Source organism: Pseudopipra pipra, chromosome 6 (genome assembly GCF_036250125.1).
Source record: "Pseudopipra pipra isolate bDixPip1 chromosome 6, bDixPip1.hap1, whole genome shotgun sequence".
NCBI lineage: Eukaryota > Metazoa > Chordata > Aves > Passeriformes > Pipridae > Pseudopipra > Pseudopipra pipra.
In genome coordinates this window covers 34,990,611-35,014,363 of record NC_087554.1, presented here as the reverse complement: position 1 = coordinate 35,014,363, position 23,753 = coordinate 34,990,611, and the positions used below count along the sequence as shown (strand labels likewise).

At 38.8% G+C, this 23,753-nt stretch overlaps 2 protein-coding genes and 1 long non-coding RNA gene across 4 annotated transcripts in view; 1 reads left to right on the top strand and 2 right to left on the bottom strand.

Moving 5' to 3' along the window:
- Window positions 1-12,817, top strand: part of LOC135415952 (uncharacterized) — a 43,354-nt gene extending 30,537 nt beyond the window's left edge. The window contains exon 4 of the long non-coding RNA XR_010431359.1: window positions 10,856-12,817. This is a non-coding gene — a long non-coding RNA (uncharacterized LOC135415952). The remainder of the gene's footprint in view (window positions 1-10,855) is intronic.
- The window catches only part of AQR (aquarius intron-binding spliceosomal factor), a 68,062-nt gene extending 46,178 nt beyond the window's left edge, over window positions 1-21,884 (bottom strand). The window contains exons 1-6 of the mRNA XM_064658508.1: window positions 21,787-21,884; window positions 4,251-4,584; window positions 3,323-3,379; window positions 2,513-2,553; window positions 1,487-1,522; window positions 20-140 (exon numbers count right to left, since the gene is read on the bottom strand). Of these exons, the coding sequence (XP_064514578.1) occupies window positions 20-140; window positions 1,487-1,522; window positions 2,513-2,553; window positions 3,323-3,379; window positions 4,251-4,337 (342 nt within the window). The 5' untranslated portion in view covers window positions 4,338-4,584; window positions 21,787-21,884. The remainder of the gene's footprint in view (window positions 1-19; window positions 141-1,486; window positions 1,523-2,512; window positions 2,554-3,322; window positions 3,380-4,250; window positions 4,585-21,786) is intronic.
- ZNF770 (zinc finger protein 770) lies at window positions 13,466-21,960 on the bottom strand. Of its 2 annotated transcripts, none has more exons than XM_064658510.1 (2): window positions 21,873-21,960; window positions 13,466-17,452 (listed from the first exon to the last, which is right to left on the bottom strand). In XM_064658510.1, exon 2 carries the CDS (start codon window positions 17,308-17,310, stop codon window positions 15,190-15,192), a length of 2,121 nt encoding a protein of 706 aa, XP_064514580.1. In that variant the 5' UTR covers window positions 17,311-17,452; window positions 21,873-21,960; the 3' UTR covers window positions 13,466-15,189. The 2 variants fall into 2 exon arrangements, with proteins under 2 accessions (XP_064514580.1, XP_064514579.1); XM_064658509.1 differs by having other exon boundaries at window positions 21,787-21,923.
- Window positions 21,961-23,753: the final 1,793 nt, after the last annotated feature.

Below are 23,753 nucleotides of genomic sequence, written 5' to 3'. Positions count from 1 at the left end.
TGTAATTGAAATCAGTTACCTCCCACGCAGGGACATTCTCTCTGAACTTCTCATTCACCATACAGCAGATTGACATTAAATATGCCTTACTGGACACCTCTGGAGAATAATTCATCCATAGGTAATTTTCAAGGTACTGACTGTGAAGAGACAAAGAGTACTTCATTAGTTACTGCCACCCACATAATCTGTCACTCATTTAAAAGAGCAGTTATCCACAACATTTTTTTTTCCTCTTTAAAGTCATCTTCATAGTTTGTTGAGTAGTTCCTCATGTTACCTCTCATCTAGGTCACTGAAGCAAAACTTGTTAAGACTCAGTAAAAGCCACAAGAGACAGATGAGTTTTTCATCAGGAAGACACATTCATCGGAGGGTTTTCAAGTGTAACAAGTAGCCACAGCTCCATACAAAGTCATAACATGAATTCAGGTTGATTTTCCCAAAGAAAATTTCTGAGCATAAGATGCAAAGAACAACTACAGTATAATAGTATTTGTATTACTAAATAAAAAGAAAAAATCTCGTGGATAAAGACAGAAGAGCTTAACAGACAAACAGGGGGCAGGGAGGGCAAAGAGAGAGAACATGACAGGAAAAATGGCAGTAGATGGGGCTATAGACCAGAAAGTACTGAAGTTATGTTAGGGGCTGATAACATTAAGAATGTTCACAGAAAGGATAAGAACCTCTAACTCCATGTTACTGCTGACATATAAATTCCAGAAGTCATGCTACCAGCATGCCATTGCATGCCATTTGTTATGTCAAGCCCCAAACCATAATTTACATTTTCTCTTCTGCAACTTTTCCAATTAAGAAGCAGGAAACAGAGGGAAGTTTATCCTACTTTGGTAGTTAGTGACTCTACTTATATATTTCAGCCTTTTGAAACAAAGAATCTACCTCAACTAAAAAACATCGCATTGTATTTGTTCTTAAGATTTGATAAAAGAGCCAAAGAGAACATTAAACATTGTGTTTTTAGACATACTCCATAAATTCTTCCAGGCAAGTCTGAAGTAGTTGTAAACTACTGTTTAAACAGATTTCCATTTCTTTTCAAGTGAAGAAAATGTAGTGATGCTGCAGCACAATTCACTTTTACCCTCATAGTACGAGATTTAATCCAAAAACTTCCTCTGACTTCAATGAGTTCTGATTTAAGGCTAAATGACACATACCAAATTACAGACCTAAGTTTTTCACTTATTTCACTCATACTCCCTTCCTCGATGCTTCACTTACACTAGAAATTGAGAATCATGAACGAAGATACTCTGACATGTTACTTAAATTTATGAATTATTTCCCCTTTAAATTAAGCTCTCCTCACTTAATTTTCCTCAGTATACAATTCAAGGCCTTATGAAGCAGGAACAAGTGAGCATACTACCTTCAAACTGACTTACTGCCCTGCATTTGCTTCTCGTCTTTACAGGTTCCTATGAAAAAACAACTCAAAGTTTCACTGCCATTAGCTTACCTGAATTCAAGAAGCATTATTTTTCTAATCGCAAACCTAAAAAGGAAAAAGTAATCAATTAACACAGGAACACACACATCTTAGCTGCACAGAAAATGGCTATATTTTTCCTTATTTCATTATATAAGGAAGCTTGTAGAAACACCCAGGAATTACTTCTGCCATGCTGTTTCCATGCAATAGCAACCACTCGAATGCAGAAGCAACTGCTGTGGAAGCTAAAGCTCATGCAGATTCATTAAACAATTAAATTCACATTTAAAAAAATTCATGCAGGTCTTTTAAATATGAAGACACCACTTCCAGTAGCATTGAAAATACAAATTGCTAGAAGCTGAGAGTGTCTTCTGGAAGACTACAATTATATATTTAATCAGTTCATAATGGTATTTCTTCTTAGTGCCTAGAAACTGAAGCTTGCTCTGATCGCATATGACAATTCTTAGATTACTTTCAGAAAGGAATAATAAGAGAATTATTTCCAGAGCTCAAACTTCCCCTGAAAGCTCCAGCTACAGTTACAACTCTTTCCTGTACACACAGCTGTAGAATGTAGTTTATCCTGGATTCTTTGTCTCCCCCATCTAACAGTACAACTAGAAATTAGACTTGCCCTTTATAAACCTGGTAACAGCAACCAGGAAAAGAGTAGAAAGTTAGAGGCAGCACACTCCTCAATGTTGGTTTTTTTTTTCTTTGCATTCCTTAGTGATAAAAGCATGGATCAACCTTCTATAACCATCACAACAAAACCAACATGAAACACAACAGACTACCAGTAAAGGAACCAAAAAACAGGATGTCCAACCATCACATTTAAGAATTATGAGTTTAGGAAATTTCTTTTTACCACATTCAGACTTTGAAATACCATAACGATTAAGTTACTTAAACACCCTTGAGTAATTTTCATCTCCTTTCAACATGTAGATGAGTTTTATAATATTCTATGAAACATTAGAAACCACTTCAATACAGATAATGTTGGAATGGTTGCCAATAAGAGAAAGCAACTGGTGTACTTACTTTGACCTGACAATTTCTTTTGTATATACATCTTCAATGACCTACGGGAAAGAATATTTAAGAGAATTTTATATACTGAATAAAGTGACTAAAAATGCATTAAGACACCTTACTCTGAATTAGTTACTCTCTGCTTACAGCTACTAAAATACTTTAATCAAACTTTTCCAACAAGAATGAAAGAATCTGCACTATCAGTTGCAACAGGCACACTTCGATGTCACATGACACAGAGAAGCAGTTCAGCTGCTTATGTACATCCTAGTTCTAACAATCACAGACAAATTTTATCGCAAACATCCACAAGGAAAAGAAACCTAACATTTAGGTACTCTGCACTACACAAAACCAAACACATTGTGCCAAATTTTAAACATTCAAAGTGCACGTATCCACCGGAACAGCACTGAAGTTGTCTGATCGAAGCTTTCCAAAGAGAGCTTTTATAAAGTACACAGTTTGGCAATACCTGTGTCTTTCATCCTTTCATTTTTACAAGTAGTACCCTCTCAAGCACCTTTTAACTTCAAAGGAGATGTTCAAAAATCTGTTGCCCCCCTAAGTTCTTGGCCAAAATAAACTGAACAAATAGCATGTAAAAGAACTGCACTGCTATAGCACACCTTTCTAACAGCGCCTACATTTATAAACTGCAAATACATAAAAAATTAGTGTCTTAAGCAACTGTTGACCTTCCAAGCAGTCTCCTATACTTTTATATAAAATAAAGACCATTGGACATTGACACATCAGAAAAGGGTTGATCCTCATTCTTTTACACCCCAACAAAGTTCCAGTAGAAGTAATTACCTTTAAATCAAAAGACAATGTTTTCTTCACATGTGGAGCCCAGTATTTATTTGCTAACTGCATGAGAAAAAATAAAGGTTAAATACATACATTTTCAGTTGTAGTGATACAATATCTCTACAACACATTTCATCCCCAAACTTTATTTCACTAATATCTTACTTAATTTCAGCTTACAGTAACCACAGGTAACAAAATTATATTTTTTAACAGTAGTGTTTTTCAACAATTTAAGATTTTATGCCTAAACCTTTTCCAAGAGAGGTGTAATTCTCTGGAAAAATTTCAGATGCACAGACTGCTATGTAATAAACAACTTTTACTCGTAAGCTACTTCTAACAAAACCCTCAAAAATACAACATGATCTTTCAGGGACTGTGAATCCCAGGTTTCAAATGATTATGCTTCCATTGAGGAACCTAACAAGTAACTAGAGACTATATATAAAAGTCTAATACTTTAATGCTATTTAATGCTTCAACAAGACTCCTGAGCTATGGTAACAAGAGCTTCCTATCCAACTTTATTCAACCTCCTTCATGCTCTGGAAGAGGAAGGAAATCAAATTTCCAGAGGGAAAGAAATTAATAATAATAATTAAAAAAAAAAAAGACTTGTAGAAAACCACTTAAAACGTTCAGCAACAAGAAATTCTCAGCAACTTTTCACGTGTTAAAACTTGTCTTTTAGTAGTGCATGATGCATGTAGTGCTGCTTTGTAAATCTCCCTAGTCTGGAAGCGCTGGGGGGAAATAACCTCTCCTACGTAACACAGTTACATCTCTCATCACGTAACGACAGAACAAAACCCTTTCCCCAACACCCACGGCCTAGGAAGGCTATTTAAACACCGCGGCGCCGTCGCGGCGGGAATGGCCCTTCCAGCGCCCGGCCCCCGCCGCGGGAGGGGCGGCCCGGCGGCCCTACCTGTGTCACGTACTCCGCGTTGATCTGCGACACCGTGGGAGCCACGATCTTCTTCGGCGCGGCCGAGGACGCCGCCGTGGCCGCCATGGGGACGCCCCTGAAGCCGCCTGGCACAGGCCACCGTCCCGGGCACTCCCAGCCCGGCCCAGGCCGAGGGAGGGATCTCCGGCCGGGAGCAGCGGAGTCGGGAGCGCTTCCGGGGCCACGAGCGCTAGAGCGGCCGTGGGGCGGGCGGGCGGGCGGCGGCGCCACCTGCTGCTCCTGCGCTGGCACTGCTGCCCCTTCCCTGACGGTGCCGCCTGCGGGAGTTCAGGAGCTTCTAAATGCGGAAAGGCTGTGGGAAAAGACGGAATCACAGAATCAACCAGGTTGGAAAAGACCTCTGAGATCCTCGAGTCCAAACTATGACCTAACCCCACCTCGTCAACCAGATCATGGCACTAAGTGCCACATCCAGTCTCTTCTTAAATACCTCCAAGGAAGGTGACTCCACCACCTCCCTGGGCAGCCCATTACAATGCCCAGTGACTCTCTGTAAAGAACTGCTTCCTAATGTCTAACCCAAACCTCCCCTGGCGCAGTAAAGACTGTACCCTCTTGCTTGTTGCCTGGGAGAAGAGACTGACTCCCACCTGGCTACAACCTCCTTTCAGGTAGTTGTAAAGAGCAATAAGGTCTCCCCTGAGCCCCCTTCTCTCCAGGCTAAACAGCCCCAGCTCCCTCAGCCTCTCCTCATAGGCCTTGTGCTCCAGTCCCTTCACCAGCTCATTGCCCTTCTTTGGACACTCTCCAGCACCTCAATATCCTTCCTGAACTGGACACAGTACTCCAGGTGTGGCCTCACTAGCCCTGAGTCCAGGGGAAGAATCACTTCCCTGGTCCTGCTGGCCACGCTGTTCCTGATCCAGGCCAGGATGCCATAGGCCTTCTTGGCCACCTGGGCACACTGCTGGCTCATGTTCAGCCTGCTGTCAATCAGTATCCTCATGTTCCTTTGTGCCTGGCTGCTCTCCAGCCACTCTGTCCCCAGCCTGTAGCATTGCAGGGGGGTTGTTGTGGCCAAAGTGCAGGACCCACCACCTGGTCTTGTTGAACCTCCTACTGTTAAGAGGGAGGCAGTCAACACGCCAGATTGCTGCCACACTCATCATTCCAATGCTCAGTAAATTCATTTAGGGGGGCTCCTTCTGTTCTATGTATGACTTAGGGCACAGGTTTCTCTCCGTCCTAATGCGGGAAAAACACACTAACATCAAACAACTGCCACTGAGACCTGAGCATGGCTGTGCACCCTGTCCGATCCATGTGCCCATAATTCTGTGGAGGAAAGGCAAAGGTACAAGGGAAAAATTGCACGGTCACGGAAGTCAGAAGTTTGATAATGCTTTAGAATGGCTTGCAGTAACTCATTCTATTTGGTAAACAGATTAATTAAGGAGGAAATTAACAGACTCCCTAGGGAGGTGATGGTGCTTTGTTTCTGGGCTCATTATCCAGCACCTGCCACTCAAGTACTTTAAACTTCCAGGCAGATCCTATTGAAGTCTGTTTGAATATGACCTCCTTTGTTTTGCTATCAAAGTAATCTCCATTTCATTTCTTCAAGCAGAAGTTAAACTAAATATTCTTTTTGAAGCTGAATTAGAATGTACAATGGGAATGGGAAAAGTAAGGACAGTACATTGAATAGGATCAGACAATTGCTGCATTCAAATAAACAGGCCTACCACATGCCTTTACTTTAGAAGACCCTGAAAATTTACATTTTCTGCATGAAAACTAGTAAAACCAAAAAGTTACAAAAGTATCAGTAAAAAATTCTATAAATAACAAGGATTGAACATGGTCTTGTCACTGAAACCTTTAGAGATCTGTATTTGATGAAAAATATGTAAATGCAAAGCACTTAAAATACATTTGAACCAATGTACCCCACCTTACACTTAAATTTTGATATTAAAAACTCAGTGCATTAAGATGCTTCAGCTTAAATTAAACAGCTTAGAGATTGTAGCTTGTGACTGACTTAGGCTAATCAAAATCTATGCAAATACAACTACACCTTTTGGTGTCTGCCCTTTCTCCATCACCTAGTACAACTGCTAGCACTTGCATCCATGGACAGGTGTAGAAAATACAAGTAAAATTCACCTGAGCTGGCTGGTTGAGCCATATTAGCATGTTGCTGCATCTTAGCTGATCATACTGCCTACAGTGTCCTCCCCAAGTTGCCTTCCACATTTTGGTTGCTCTATATTTGCCTGCCTCAGAAGTCAACATACATAGCTTATATTTGCATGTATCAGAAAAATTTGTCAGTTTGGCAAACAAAAGAAAAGAGACTACTCTTTGCTATCCATAAGTAAACTACAGGGATAAATGACAGGAAAGGAAGGAACTACCGAAGGACAAAGAAATGTCCTATAAATATCACCTATAAATATGGGCTGAAAATAGGAAAGCTTCTGCAATTGGCTTTCAGGTAGGAGCCTTGTGTTTAAGATGGACAATCGGGAGAGGCAAATGCATTTTGGACTTGGTAAATTTTCTAGAACAGCCTTGCAAGGCTAACCTAAACCTTCTGGCTTTTGCCTATGATAGATCATCAGGCATGTTTCAAAACCTGCAAATTTCCATATTTTATCAAAGCTATGAAAGCTCAAGAACGAATCCACATTTACCTATCTTTTGGCACTTGGGTGTCCCTGTGAGTAGATGAGTTTTCTTAAACTTCACTACAGTCAATCCAGTCAACGTGGCAACAGAGGTCGTTCCAGAGCACAGATCAGAACTAATTTAAGTGCTCTCATTTGCTGAAGGAGCTTCTGATATCAGAAACTAATATCACATGCCTAATGGTAGGTAATATGATTACATGCCTAAGTGACAATATCAAATAAAGTGATAAAGATCCCCTCCCTATAAATAATGCATTAAATTTTTCTCTATAAGGCATATTGTTTAGTTAGAGACTGCTGGGACAGTAGGACTACAAATGAATAGCAAAAGTATAAATCAGTGGTTTGGAAAAACACATCACTTTCAAGCCTCAAGAGCAGGGCAACCTTTAAAGAGTTGTGGTTAGACCAGGTATAACGACACCCAGTGTTGTACCTATGTCCCCCCTCTGACCCCAGCTCACAACTGCCTATTAAGACTGGTCTCTTGAATGCCTATGCTCAGTTTACCCCCCTGAGTGGAGGCACCTCTGAGACTTTCCACCCCAAACTCCTTTGTAGTTGAGGAAAAATAATACCCCGTACCCTGTCATCCCCACAGCCTTCTCTGAAGTTCTCCATCTTTCTGTACTCACTGACTTAACATGTCAAGAAAATAAAATATTCCTTTAAAAAATCTGTTAATACATTCATGAAGACATGTATTATTTAAAAGTCACACATTTGAGTAGATAGTTTTCAAGACTATTATTCATTTCTAGGCTGCATACCTAGTCCTGGTCAATTTATATTCTATGCTGCTTTCTTGCTTAATTAGCTCTTCTTGTTTTGGATGCTTGCCCTTCTATATTATTGTAGCTAAGAAAAAAACGCTTTTCTCCCTCTCTTTGCAAACTGTGTAAGCCAAGGTCATCATTGCTTTTATCTCAATGATACTCTCCTGAACACAGTTTCAGTAGGTCAGAAAGTACCTAGTGATAATCAGCAGGAGTTGATTCTATGTTCTGTCTTGTCTACCTTTTAGATTATTTTAGGTTCTACCGAGAGTCACAGAAATTATTAATTTCTACCGATGAAAACTACAAACAATTAATCAATAAGGATTTCCAATATTAATTGTTTTTTTTTTTGTTATTGTTTTAGGGTTGTCAGTGAAACATGATCAGTGAAACTAATTTCAGCAGGGCCATACTTCTAATATAAATGCCATTTCACTTTTTACTTTTCTCTTTCACACAGAGGTTTACCCTTCAGCTTCTTAGACATAAATAAACCCTGCACTGAAATGCAGACTCAGTACGAATACCATCTTGCACCTATGTACATTTTGCTGTAAAAGTTTTATTCCAAAGCAGGTGACAAATACCAGCACTGCAGTCAGGGTGCCAAATGGAATTACCTTACCCAGTCCAGTCACCAGATTCCTTGAAAATTATGAACCACCATCTTGTCTGATGGACAACTGACTTGTTCTCCTCCAAGCAAGCATTGTGTTAGGGACAGATGATTCCCCATGTGCCTCAGCCTGGTCACTGCAGCACAGCAGCTACTCCTGGCTCTTTGATCTGGAGCAATGGGGTGGCTATCACAACTCTACTGCCACCTGTCCTGGTGGCCAGAGGAGCAGAAATGACAGAGGTTCCCCTGACATAAGGCGGAATTGAAGATATTGAAACCTCCTTTCCACGGTGGAGACTGTTTCATTATAGCTAACACCACTCTGGTGAACAGAAAAGCAGGTCACTGACAGCATTGTTGTACTGCTCCACGCTCTGCCATCCATGGGTTGTTTTCTTGGTGGTTCATCTGTACAGTTTCAAGCTAGGCCTAAAGCTCCCATGCAGGATCAAGCCTGTTGAGGCTTTCTGTGAAGCAAGGCTCTCAAGCTTAGGAGAACGTATCACTTTAAAATCAGCTTTTATCTTAGCTTGTTGACTTTTACACATAAACACGAGGTTTTTCAAGAGGCATCCCTCTGAGAAGCTCTGAAACAGAAATCTCCACACATGAGAATTACAGGTCTTATCATGTATATATTCAAACTTGCACATGCAGGTTTTCTTCTAACCAAAGGAGGAAAGTGACTATGAATATGCAACATTTTGAAACATTCCTTGCAATGTTATGTAAGTTTTTGAAAGGGATGAGGGGATGAATGGCATAGAAACAGAATATTATGTACATTAAGCAAAAAAGATCTGAAATCTCCTGTGTCTCTTACCTGTTGATATTGTAGAAGAAATATATTGATTTAAACCTGCTTTCAGGTAAATAAAATTTGGAACAGCTTCTCAAAAAAGATCAGAGCAATCCTTCAACATCTAAAAAGCTTAGGCACAATGACAAGGGGTTATTCCTTTGATTATAGCTTATCCTTCATATCAGTTAATATTCATAGAAACTAAATGTTCAGCCTGTTCTTTATAGCTTTAATTCCTTTAACTATTTTATTTATGTGTATTCTTCTAGTCCAAGGCTTTTGTCACCGTGTTCATCTCACTAAATATGTGTACTTCCACTCAGTAAATATGGGTACTTTCAAAAATTATGCCTCAGTTTAGCAACAGATGCTTCTTAAAATATTTAGAATTTTAAAGTGTAAAGAAGCCATCAGTAGCATTCTGATTTGTGTATAAATATTTATTTAGCACACATTCTGGCCAATGTACTGCCCTTGATTTTTGTGCAAAACTTACAGTAACTTCAATGGATATTCTGAGCTCATGACTAGAGAAAAATATGGTTAATTCAGCAACCCAGATGCTTTGATATCCCAGAATAGCAGCAGTGTGTCTAGTGAAGGGAATGCTGAAATAGGAGACTTTGTGTCATTCTGAGCTTTCTGTTGCTGGGCTCACATTTGGGTAACAGCTCAAGTCAGAGCAGACTCTGGGCTATTCTAATTCTTTTCAGAGAATTTTAGCTAGGTTCCTACCAACTGAGGCAGAACCACAGTTAGAAGTTAAGAGACCAATGGCCAGAAAAGGTCCACAAATATTTGCTAGAAATCCTATGAGAGGCTTTTATGTGATAAAGTTTCTATGTGGAAAAAAATTAATATGAAATAAATCTGTTTGATGGAGAAACATGGTGCCTTCATCACTGAAATGAGATTATAAGGCAAATAATTTCCTTTCTGCTAGTGCTGGCATGAGAAGTGTTATAGAAATTTGGGTCTATTTGCAGCATCATTGTAAAAGTAGATCCTTGATCACATATCTTTCCTCACAATAAAGAAAAAAAAAACAGATTGCAGACAAAACTGAAGTGTATCTAATATGCAGCATAAAATTAATCAGAGGCAGAGCAATTCTAAGATGCTGAGAGCTAGCTCCAGTCTCCTAAAGCTTTCATCCTTGCTTTTCTCCATATTTTCTAGGTTTTTGGTAGACATTTCCATTAGCATGTCGGGATTTTAAGAGAGGATAAAATGGCAATAAAACAGAATACCTGCTGAAGACAGCAAAGTCACAACGGTGTAATACTGAAAAATAATTTAATGACTTTTAATAATTCCTCTTACTGAAAAAAACCCTTCTACTATGATATAAACTACAATAATACACAACAAATCATTTTAGCTTATTGGCAAATGGACATTTTTCCTCCACTAATTGCACTAGCATCAGACATGCTATTCAACGCCTGAGGGAATTCTTACAAAGATATTCTCACTACCCAAGTACCTGCTATTATTAAGACCCAGAGTCTAAATATGAGATAAAGTGCACTACGGCAAATAAGGTTGCCAAGGTACTAATCCAAGGTTGCTCTCAGTGTAATGAAAAAATCCTAACATGTTTTGATCTTAAAAATTATCCTCAAATTGCCTGGTGCATTTGAGGTGTCTAGATGGCTTAGCAGATTTCTACTTAATTTAGTAGGTCTATATTGTCACTAACAGGAATCTCTCTGATGTATTTTCAGGATCATCTGAGAATCAAAATAAAGTGGAAACTGAGGAAATCATCTGATTTTCGGTAGCTCAGCCAGCTCCTTTTGCAAACACATACTTAAGGATTAAAATTTATACCCTAAAAAAATGCACAAATAAAATAATGCAAATTTGTATGCCAGAAAGATAATGTTTTCCTTTATGTCAATAGAATACGAGTGCAGTGCATTAGCAGTACAAATGGGAGACACCATGCTTAGGAACAGTTTTTTACTTTTCATATAGCAGTGGCCACATAATTCTCTGTTTCCCTTCCTTCACTTTGCCAGCAAGGGACATTCAAGTGCCATGGGCAAAGCTGGACAGTCACCATATCCATATGCTCTTACTACCCTACACACCCAGATGACTTTCAGTGGAGAATGACAGGCCACAGTCTACATCATCACCGGTCAGCTTCTTGCATCTTCATGCACTCACATCCTCAGGCACTATGTTGCATGCCAAGGCAGCACACGTGCAACAACCACCTCCGTGACTCTTGGACTAGAAGTCACATATGGGATTTCACAGATCCATACAGTTCAGCACCAGGGACACTGGAAGGATTCCAGTGATGAGGAAACATTTCAGCAACATATCCAAATCATGTCAGATGCATAACAGAGTCAAGTCACACTTTAGGATATCCTGGAAGCAGACAGGAACTGGAATGGCAGAGAAGTAAACAGCATTCAGAGACCTGTGATAACTCAGGACAGATATAATGACACTTTTATGTTAGAACAATAGTTTCTGAACAGGGATATGATCACTTATGAGTGATTTTGTTGGCATAAGACTGATTTCTCCTTCATTTGCATGGACTTTGAATATTCACCTTTTTAACAGATGCTAAAAAAATGCCGTTTAAAAGCTGCTTGACAGAACTAGTCATTACATGAAAAAGTACAAAAGTACAGTTAATTTGCTTAACCTGGATAAAGTGCATTACATGAGAGCATAGTCACTTTTGTAATTTCAATTTTCCTTATGATAACTGCCTCTCAGACACATCTCATCCACAGCCATCAGACCATAAAACTAGGCTATTAAGTTAAAACTTGCACTTTAAAAATCCACAAAACCTTGCACTAGAAATATGAACCGTGACCACTTTAGTTATTTAGGAGATCTAGGCATTTTCAACATTATTACAAGGGGCCATTAGACAGGCTGAATCCATAGTCTTTATTGATTTAAGAGTCATTCAACTGTACTTAGAAAAGTGTTACTCAAATGAGCTACTATTGCAAGATTATGACTTTTAGAGTTTTACATTTACACTAGAAGGCAGCCAGGAAAACTAAACATTAGATCCAGCCTAAGGTCTCATTAACTTCAATTAAGTTTCTTTTGTGTCTATCTTCAATTTGCCTCACTAACTTTTCTTGTTGGCTCTGGGTGAAATAGAGCAGATCACAGCCAAAGGAGAAACCCAGCACTCGATGAGAAGCAGCTACAAAAGTGATTAAACAGTTTTTCTGTGATTTATCATTGTTTTTTTTCCTTTTTGAATTTTTCTGTAGACATATATAGGAACACATATATGTAAGTTTTGATTTTCTGCCAACATTGTGCGGGGGTACAACTGCCACCCCATTGGTCAAATCCAGGAGAAAGTTTGGCAAGGGAGTGCCCTCTGAACCTTGTGAAGACCCTCAGCTGGAGGGTCTCCCTTATTCCTTTTATCCTTACTCTTTCCCATCCTTACCCTTTTTCCATCCCCAGCCTCCACACAGATCATTTTAGGTTGATTTTAGTTGTAAATTGATTTATTTTAGATTTTAGTCTGATTTTTCTCCATGTGCTTTAACCATCTAATAAGTAGTAGAGTGAACCTTGTCAACCAATTTTGTCGTGCCTTCACTTTTACATTAAACCTGCTTTTAAAGATACCTTTGCCAGTGATTCTTTGAGCAACCTAAAACACTCATTTATGACACATTGCAATGACAGTGCAGCACAAACATTTTAAAAACATCCATAGCCACATTTCCTAGGTAGAAAATGGATGATGTGATCAGTTAGTATGGCAGTCCCAGTGAATTTTACTGTTAACTGCAAAGGACACAGGATTTCAACTTCAGAGTTTTTTCTCCTGACTCTTAGAAACAATTTTACCCCTTTCTAGCTAATGTCTGCAATTAACCCCTTAAAATCATGAATTTATACTGACACAAAACTTTTCATAAAGGGACAGAGAGCCAGATAAACAGAGTGGCTCTTACTGCCCTTCTGAAATCCAAGCCCAAAGATTTCATTGCTTTGCAAATTAATCAGATAGTAACACTTTGCACAAATGTCTATTCATCCCTCAAAAGTATCTTTCTGTATTACCTCCCCTTCATTTACTGATATTTTCAAAACAAAAAAGTGTTCTCTAAACATTACTCTCAAACATAGCATTTTTAAATGACTGTAACTCCTTAAGAAAGATCTCATTATGTTTAAACATATTTATACTTCATAATAAAAAATATCTGAAATAAAAGCTATTGTCTAACATACAAAGTTAGTTATTTTGATACGCAGTCTTTTCTGCATAATGAATGTTAAGTAGTTTCAAAACTGTAGTTTGAAAAAAAAGCATACAATAAAAGTACAATATAAATAGTTTATTACAGGTATTTTAAAAGAGCTCAGCAATATCCTTTCAAAACATTTTATACAGTGTTCTTTCAATATGAAACAATTCACATAGGGAGAAAAAAATCTCAATATATAACTATAGTCATTATTAATGTACTGAATTTGTCTGTCACACAAAAATCATAGTAACTACAGACTGTTTCTGAGTATTTTTCCTGGTTTTATTTTCTCTGAAAATGGAAAAGAATAACATGTATGAAAATAAAAACGCCCTTTACCCTTCACTTCATATTCACCAAATACTACAAAGCTCACACCACTTCAAAAATAAAAAAAAAAATCAAACCCATTTTAGTTAAATAAATATGGATCTATTTAAATAGAGAATGTCATGTATCTTACAGATACTAATTTAGAAAGAGGATTAAAAACTTCAGGTTTCAACTACTGAAAATTGTATAACAAACAAAGTATCCTAAAAGGTAGTTTTTTCAGGGGAAAATAAAAAAGAAACAAACTTCATTCTTGTTCATAATGTATAAAGCTCCACTGCACTTACACTTCTTGCCAGCCTCTTCAGCACAAAGGACAAAGCCATCTACTTAGCAGAAAGTATAGCTACAGATTCTATTAATACAAAATCAGAATTACTTAATTTCAGCTAAAAGTAATTTTCAGTCTCTTATATTTAATATAATGAGAACATGACTTCCTTGCAAAACTGCTTGTCTGAGTTATTATCACATCTTAGAGAACACTTCTTTTACTGGTTCAATATGTATGATAGAAGGAAGGGAGACTAGAACAGATAGTAAGCACGTTTGTAAAGTTAATGATAATTTCTTGTCCACTTCTCTTACATAAAAATAGTTCAGTAATATACGAATTGGCCAAAAGAGCCAGAGAAGGCGAGGGATATACAAGGAAGTGGAGTTAATCAAGTAGTGAAATGGATTGATTATAAATCCTAACATTATAGCATTGTCTCCTTATATTTTATATAAAAAGGGAAATAATCTAATTTCTCATCTCCAAGATGAGGAATAGATCTCCAAGCACATTAAAAAGCATTTTTTCTATTCTATAGAAAACAGAATGTTCTATAATGCCACATCAACATTTTTCTCATTAAACCTCACGTTTTTCCCATTTTCTCATTTCTCCCCTTTTGTACTTTCTTCCTTTTTTGTATCTTTTTTCTAAAAATATCCATTTTTTAAAAATATGAAACAAATACAGCACGTGTCCTTTGCTTGCAACATATAGGGAGTCAGAAGAAAGTAAAGGGACCATTTTTTTTTATATTGTGGCAATTACCTTGTCTTTACTTTTCTGGTAGTTGTCATTGAACATAAAATACTACACAGAAAAAGGTAAAACTTTTAAAATATCTGATTCATGGAGCACTGCAGATTACTGCAACACTATTAATACAGTAAGAATGTTATTTATAAATTAATTTAGCCAAAGGAATGCAGAGTGGGTTTTTTTGCATTTTTTAAAACATTTCAACATTCATATCTCACAAATTATAACAAGTAGACAGTTCTGAAGACAGCATATTAACTCTTCACCAGCTCATCCGTGTAACAGAAAAATATAATCCTCTTCAGTTAATTGTTTGGTCTAACATAAGTATTTTAATAATTATGCAACCAAAAGTTTAAATCTATGATTTCATAGGACATTATCCAGTTTTGATAAAAACAATATATTCTCCTGTTGCTCAGTGAAGCTAAGCTTTAAGCTCTTTAAAGTGAATAAGGTGGTGTCTTTTCAAATGTGGGGTCTGTCTGAATTTTTTTCCACAAACTAAACACTGAAAAGGTTTCTGTCCAGCATGCATTAGGTAATGTCTTTCAAGCTTAGAAGGAGATTTAAAAGTTTTAAAGCAGATACTGCATTGATACAATTTGTTAACAACTTCACTTTTCTCAGTACCTTCAGAAAAATTATGCCAATAACTGTTACAGTTTTGCTCTGTTTCCAACAATTTACTACACAAATACAGCTGTGGGTTTCTACTGCTGGTGTCAAGCACAAAATTCCCCGACTCAATTTCAACTTTGATTTCAGCTGCTTGGTTTGACTGAATCAGCTCAAATTCTTGAAAGCCAGATGGCTGTGAAGGTGTTTGAGAATAACCCACAGGCTGAGAAGACTTAAATTCAATGTGATCTCCCTGATGATTGAAAAGTTTGTTCAGGTTTTCAAATTCTACCTGGCAAATGGGGCTTTTACAGGGTCTCTTTTCAGTATGGGTGAGCTGATGTCTTTTTAAGTGAGCTAATTGTCTAAATGTCTTCCCACAAACATTACAGCCAAAGGGCTTCTGTCCCGTGTGTATAAGATAATGTCTTTGAAGTTTGGATGAAGATGGAAAAATTTTTTCACATCTGTCACATTGACACACTTTGTGTCTGTTATGTATATTTTTAGCAGAAGCTGAAAAAGCACAGTGACGTACTTCTGGATTATCAAAGAAGTTATCATTTGATGAACCATAAAAAGCATCATCTTTATTATCCGGTGAATCATCAACGTTTAACATGCTTTCACCAGTAAGCACACCTTTTAAATTAACACCCAAGTTGTGAGGTTGCAGGTACTCTTGCCAAGGTAGTGGCACAGTCAACGTTCTTTTCATCTGATTACTAAGTGCTTTATGCATGTCAAGGTTGCTGTGGCAATCCTTGGAAGGTTTAGTGGAGGCATGCTGATCAGAACACTGATCTCTAGCTGCAACCAGGTCAGGATTTCTAACATGACCTGATTTGGGTTTTTTTCTGTCAGTCAAAGAAAAATCTGTTGCCTTTGCTCCAGTACGCTTCAGTTTCATCAGGATCTTATTTTTCATGTTGACTGTGTGTCTGCAAGCTGTTGTACCATTATTTGAACTTCTGCTGTTTCTTGGACAACAACATTTGTGCAAATTTAGAACATGCTCTGTTTCAAAACACTGCTCACATGCTGGGCATTCAAAGGGTACAATATAAATTGAGTGAACATCATGTGGGTCATTCTCCTGTGACTCACGTGTGTCAGCATTCTTGAAACTATCCCTTTTCCCTTCCAGCAGGTTGTGTGGTCTGGGATACTTAAGAGCCTTTGCTTTGCATGCAGTACTGGGGAAAGTCTTATTTCTGGCATGGAGCTGTTTATGCTTCACAAGTTTGCTCTGTATTTTAAATCCCTTCTGACAAAAACAGCACTGAAAAGGCCTTTCTTCTGTGTGTGTGAGCTGATGAATTTTCAAGTGTGTTGACTGTCTGAAAGATTTGCCACATGAAGAACACTTAAAAGGTTTCTGTCCAGTGTGAATAAGGAAGTGTCTTTCTAGCTTGGATCTTGATGGAAATGTCTTGTTACATGATTCACAAGTGTGAGTTTTCTTTCTCTTTCTGGCACCACGTAGATGATCTGACTTCAGACACTGATGCAGCATCCACTTCTCTTCAGTTTTAAAAGGTTTCCAGCATACAGAACACTGAAATATGCCACAAGTGACCCTGCCTTGCTCAGAATTCACGGAGTTTTCTGCTTGTTTTGTATCATTCTCATAATTTTCACTATGAAGCTGCTGATGCTTTAAGAAAGTTATTACATTTTTGAAGTTTCTATAACAAACAATACACTTAAAAGGCAGATTATGGGTTAACTGATGCCTCTCCAGGTGGACTAGCTGCCTAAATGTTTTATTGCATACATGACATTTAAATGGCTTTTGACCAGTATGTATGAGATAATGCCTAGCTAATTTTGATGGAGTTTCAAACTGTTTATAGCACATGTCACAAATATATGGCTTTTTCTTGGGTATCTTGACAGCTGTTACACACTGCTGAACTTTTAACATTTTTAAAGGGCAATTACACCTTGCCTACTGTTAGTTTCTTCAGATAGGTGTCTCAAGTTAAATCATCAATTGCACACTAAGGTGGAAGGCTGTAGAAGCAGCGAATTTTCTTAGGAGAGATATTCTTAAATCTCACAGGTCCCTAAAACAAGAAAGAGAGTATTATTTAGCTTATATTAATATATGATTGCTGAGTTTGTCTCTTGTTTTCTACATAAGAGACCAAAAGTACCTAGATTAGAATACTCTTGATTTAACTTGGCTTAAAATACTTTCCTTGTAACAGAGTAATCACTTGTTATGTCACATGGTACAGAAAAACTATACTACTTTCTCTCAAATGGCAAATGCTGGAGCCAGTCAGGAAGAGCAACACACTAGCCATAAACTACAACCAGAAAAACACAACCCCCAGAACATGGAAAAAACACAAGCTATGTTCACTATCTCACTATAAAGCAAGAGTATCGGAGTTGTGATACCGAACCATTCATATACTGTGAAGTCATGAATACAAAGGTAGTTACCATAATTCGTCATAATTACTGTTTTAGTCTAAACCACAGTAATGAAATAGTATTCATTTTCCTTGAATTTTCAACAGACGGAACACAGTTGGGCAAGCTACTGTGTCTCAGCTGAGGCTCAGTGACTTATAAAAAAAAACCAATACCTTTGCAAATTCCTGAGTGTAGAAAAGTTACTAAAATATTCATAGAAACAGCCAGAAAGCACTTCCGGCAAACATTTAGCCCAAGCCTTCCACTATGAGGCCAACTCATGTCTAAGATCACTCCAAAGTGGCCCTAACAACTTCCACTGAGGGAGGTTCCAAAATCTCAGCAAGGCTGCTGCTCCAGTGTGTCACCTTCATAGGAAGCTTTTCCTTGCACTCAGCAGAGCCTTTCTTTACTACAAAGTTATTTTCATTGTTCTCTGTCACAATTTTATGTATTCAGAGTCTGAATTATCTCCTTTTCTATAAACTAGGAAAATTCTGGGGTTTTCTAAGTATTGCTTTTAGGTCCACCAAGAAAAAAAAAAAAAAAGATTGGTCTTTTAAATCATCTCTGGACTGATTTCAATTGGTCACATCAATCCTAAATTGAAGCATCTAAGACAGATTAAGTATTCCAGTCCACAAGCACAGTACTAACAATAGAATTACTTACATTACCTATATAAAAGGGATGGAGGGAGCAAACTTTAAAGCAAGGGCATAAGTTACGACTTGTGAATTGTAGTATCAAAACACCAGAAACTACAGTTAGTAGAAATGTCTTCTGTATCTCACAGTTACAACAAGCTGTATGTATATGTGTTCAACATACCAGCAGAATAAAAAATTCATTTATTCAGTGTCTCCAAACCCCGTCATTTCACAGTTAATGCCCTTAGTTTTTAAAAATTCAGAAATATCCAAAACATCTATTCAAAGTAACTGCAAAGAATGAAAACCTGCAATTGAAAGCAAGTTAAATATAAGTACAATGAGATTTGAGAAACATGCACAAAGACTGAAGGTATCTGATGAATCAAGATTTTTCTTAAGCTTAACTGAAAGAAAACATGATCATCTGGTAGGATTGTTCCGCCTCTAACAGACCTGTTCCTATATAATTGTGGGCCTTAATATGTAACATTTGGATGTCTGCCTTACATGTGGTTGTCACTAAGAATTTACTTAATCTCACTGAAATACTTCAGGATAGATAAAGCAGTCGAGAAAGTCAACTTTTACTTTCCTATTCTCTTTTCCTGTAGAATTCTAACAGCTACTCAGTTTCAGTCTTTTTTTGAAGAAGCAAAAAACCACACTTTTAGGAGATCCCCTTTTCCTCCCAGTTGTCACATTGTGTGAAAGATGGAAATTTAGAAAGAGTTAAGTGTATGACACCAAATGTCTTCTAGTTTGTGCTACCATGAAGCTAGAGACAGGCAGTCTGAGAAAAGCAGAAAAGCTTCGCTGCTATGCTGAGTTTCTGTGCAGCTCAAGGCAGCCTCCATTAAAGAAAACCTCCCGCAGAAGAACTGTAAAGACTGACGAATTTCAGATAACATACTGTCATACAGATCTAATTTACACATCAGGAAAATGCTCAAACACTACAATGACATGCAAGGAAAAAAGTCCAAAGTAAGAGACAGCTGTGGCACATTACACAAGGGATTTTGTATTTAGCTTATAATTTTTTTAAAGTTTCTATCTCGTGAATTAGGAAAATGCCCTGTAGTACAAGGTGTTAAAAGCAGAGTATAGCTTCTTGCTGCGATCTGCTTGCCCTGTGAAAAACTAAAGGCTCAGATAGGGTAAACTAAGGGGATGCAGGGGAAGGAGAAAGGAGCCAAGATGGGCATTACTGTGTGGCCCAAATACATTTTCAAATCCTATTTACTAAGGACAGGCTTCTCCACATCTATTTCAGGGTGCTCTCTGCCTTGCACATCTAAGGAATAAACATGCTGCTACTAAAGATCAAAGAGCAAAAGACAAGCTTGGAATATTGCTTCCTGCCAGCCTTGCAAGTACACAGGCTTGTCCTAATTAGAGTTAGAAAATGTACTTCCCTACGTGATAAGGATTTAGTAAGTCCAATTTACTATTAAACTGACACTACTTTTCATCTTGGCTGTAAGGTCATGCAGAAAAATAGAATCAAGAAATAACATAGGCCATTGAAGGTCCACAGAAGATCCTCCTAAGTAGTATTGTTTAGTGATTGACTACAGATTATTTTTTTAATATTACAGAGGGCAGCAAGCTGCAACAACATGAAACCATAATGGAAGAAAATTCTGAATTCAAATCTAGTCTTAACTAATCAGAGAAGTTTGCCTTGGTTTTGTTTGTTTTTTAAACAAGAAACCCTCAACAAAACAAAACAAACAAACCAACCAGGAAGGGCACTTTAATAAGAATAAATACAAGGCCTTCAATTTAGACCAGAATAACCAACTGGAAGGGGGAAAACTTACTAGGTTATAGTTGTGCAGGAAAGACCCGGAGTTTAAGTTGGAACAGAAGGTGAATATGCCAAAAGCTACCATCCATACCAGGATGCATGAACAGATGTAAAGCTTTGAAAGCACATAAATCTTTCTTATTACTTACTACTGTTTAGAATGCAGCTGGAGTACTCTATCCAATTTTGAATACTGCCCTTCAAATCCAGTCAAACATATGAACTAATTGGAATGAATTCAGAGAAGAGGATCAAGAATGATCTGAGCTTAAATGCCAAATATACAAGAAAGGATTAAAGTAACTGGGAATGTTCAAATTAAAAAAGAAGAGACACAATTAAAAAGAACACACGCCCTACAAAACAAAGCATAAGAACCTTTGTTTTAAGGTAAACAGAAATAAGCTGTTTCCCAAACCATTTATAGTTGTGAATGGAAATGGCTTCATATTATAGTAGAGGATTCAAGTACATTATTGCCCTTACAGCTGCAAAGCTTCTTTTAATGCACATACAAATAAGTTATGGGGGGAGATTGCTCTGCCTCCAACACTGGAGGTTTTCAAAAAAGATTGTACAAACATCTCTCAAATTCCCACACTCATATAGTTGACCCTATACAGATAAATATTCTTGCTTGCTTTCCAATTGCTCATTACTGTAATTCAAAACAAGCTAATTAAGACTTGAAAATTCAATATATTTCAAAATTTGCCATGGAGGGTTCTTCTGCATTATTATTAGTAGTATATCCTCAGATCCTTGAAGCATGCTAATACTTACAGCTTCCCAGAAACAATTATATAAGAAAATGAATTATAATAATAGATGGGTGAAGAAACATAAGTTGCTTCCAGTTATACTAACTACACAACAGAAAAGTGAAAATCTACCTGCTGATTTATGAAACATAGTATGTGACAGAGCAAGAGGAACTGAGACAAACACGTTGTCTGATGGATTTCCTCACCAGCTCTCTCAAGAGAAAAGTTTAGATTGGTGCCACGGGGACACAACTCACACTAGAAATGGAACCTTCACCCGCCAGTTGTGCAGAAATCAAGTGTTATTCCTCCTCAAAGCTAACACCCCTTATTCTCCCCTATCTTCCTTGCATATTTCCAAAACACTTCCTGAAGCAAACAAAATAAAAGATTTATGATGATGAAGCAGGGCTAGTTTAAGGATAAACCTATGTTCTGCTGCAGGGGCCTGAGACCTCCGGACTGACACCAACACTCCCCACACACGTAAATCCAGTTAGAAACCTCAAAGCAGCAGCGAAGCAGCCTTTGCGGACAGCAGCCTGTGCACACACACAGCCTCGCACACAGAGACACCGACTCGCACACAGACACACACAGACACCCTGCGGGCGCTGTCCCGCGGCGCACAGCGGGTCCCTGCCGAGCCCCGGGCCCGCCCGGCCCCGCCGGTCCCCCAGCGCGCAGTGACCCCCCGGCCCAGCCCCCCGCGCTGCGCTGGCGGCCGCGATGCCGCGCCGGGGCCGCACCTGGGCCAGGGCCCCTGGCCTGCCGGCCGAGGGCAGGGCGGGGAGCGGAGGCGGAGAAGGGAGACCTGGAGAAGCAACCACTGCACCTTCACCGTCCTCATCCCTCCCGGGGTTGCTGCCACCTAAACTCTTCCCCCCGGATGGCACCGGGACAACGGGAAACCCGGTCCGGAGCTTTCCGTTCCCCCGCGCAATCCGGCCCCGCCTGCCGGCGCCGGGGCCCGGGGCTGGGGCGGGGGGAGCGCCCCGGGCTTCACTTCTGCCCAGGCAGAAAATGTCCCCTGGCTCTGCTGATGAATTATTAGTTGGTGGTGACACGTTATTATCCACAAATAAGACACATTTCCTATTTCAGCATCCTAAAAGCAAGGAACAAATTCCCGGTGGTTGTGGGTTTGGAACTAAAGCAGAGTTATACCCTGTTGTGTGGTAAACATCATAAGGCCAAACCTAGTGGCCTGAAAGGCTTGGAAATGGTGCCTGGAAGGGAAGAGGGGAAAAGGCACTTTCCAGGAAATCTAAAAGCACCTTCAATAACATATGCACACAAACGTATCAGTTTTTCACCCTCTGCAGGAGAGAGGGATCAAACAAGTGCAGGAGCTCATAGGCTGAAGGATAGACGGATGACCTGCAGTAGTCAGAGCTCCCCTGGTGGCTGCAGGTTACCTCCGAGATTGGCAGGCAAAGGGCTGAAGACATCCCGAAAATGACAGAAACTGTTTACAGTTGGGTCCTGCATCTAGTTCTGAAGTCCCCAATATAACAAAGACATGGACCTGCTGGAGCAAGTCCAGAAGAGGCCACAAAAAGGGTCTAGGGTCTGATGTATCTCTCCTGTGAGGACAGAGAGTTGGCGTTCAGCCTGGAGAAGAGAAAGCTCTAGGGAGACCGTATAGCAGCCTCCTTGTGCTTAAAGGAGGCTTATAAGACTTTCCAAGGCCCATAGTGGCAGGACGAGAAGCAACAGTTTTAAACTGGAAGATGGTAGATTTAGATCAGACATAAGGAATAAATATTTTACAAATGAGGGTGGTAATACTGGAACAGGTTGCCCAGAAGCAGTGGATGACCCATCCCTGGAAGTGTTCAAGGCCGAGTTGGATGGGGCTTTAAGCAACCTGGTCTAATGAAGGATATCCCTGTCCACAGCAAGGGGTTGGACTAGATAGGCTTTAAAGGTCCCTGCCAACCCAAATCTCCCTATGATTCTGTGATTCTGCCAGCCAGCTCACTCATACTTTTCTTTTAGCTGTCCTTTTACAGAGCTTCCATCTAACTCCTAGCAGGAAGAACAGAAGAGGGCAAAACAGACAAAAAATCAAAGATGTAAATCAGTAAAGATTTAAAGAGTCTCCAGTAACTTGTATTATCTTTCTGCTGTGTGTGTTAAACCCTTTCTTCCAGTCCTACTGAGAATTCAAGAGGCAATCATAATGCTAAGCAAACTCCAAGCAACTACTATATATATTAAAAAATAATTGCTTACTCATGAATTTTGTATACATCAATGAAAGAGAAGTTGGCAGCATTTACAGGCCTAAGGATAAGATAATTTTTCAGGCCCTGGTATCTCTTCAGAACTGTCCTTGAGATGTAATTTTTTGATATCTAGAAACAAATGTCTGTAAATCACTACTTCTTAGCTTAGGAATGTTAGAAATCAACTCAGTCTTATCACCAGTGGTGTGGATAACATTTGACCTAGTTTGCAACACATAAGCCAAGTTTTAACACTACAGAACAAAATTTATTTCCATTTAACCTTAAATGCTCAAGCAAGCATCTTAGATAGCATTGATCATTACTTTAATAGCACACAGTCATGTATTAACCTCACTGAAAGACAGCCAAGTCTTGTGGTTAAAATGGGGATTGGAACAGCCTAGAGCTGAAAGCTTGGAAACACTATATGACCACAGGCAAGCCACTTAACCTTCTAGATGTCAATCCCCCAACTATAAAAA

Coding starts and splice junctions, on each gene's coding strand:
- ZNF770 (XM_064658510.1), bottom strand. CDS start 17,310: ATGTTAAAAGTTCAGCAGTGTGTAACAGCTGTCAAGATACCCAAGAAA.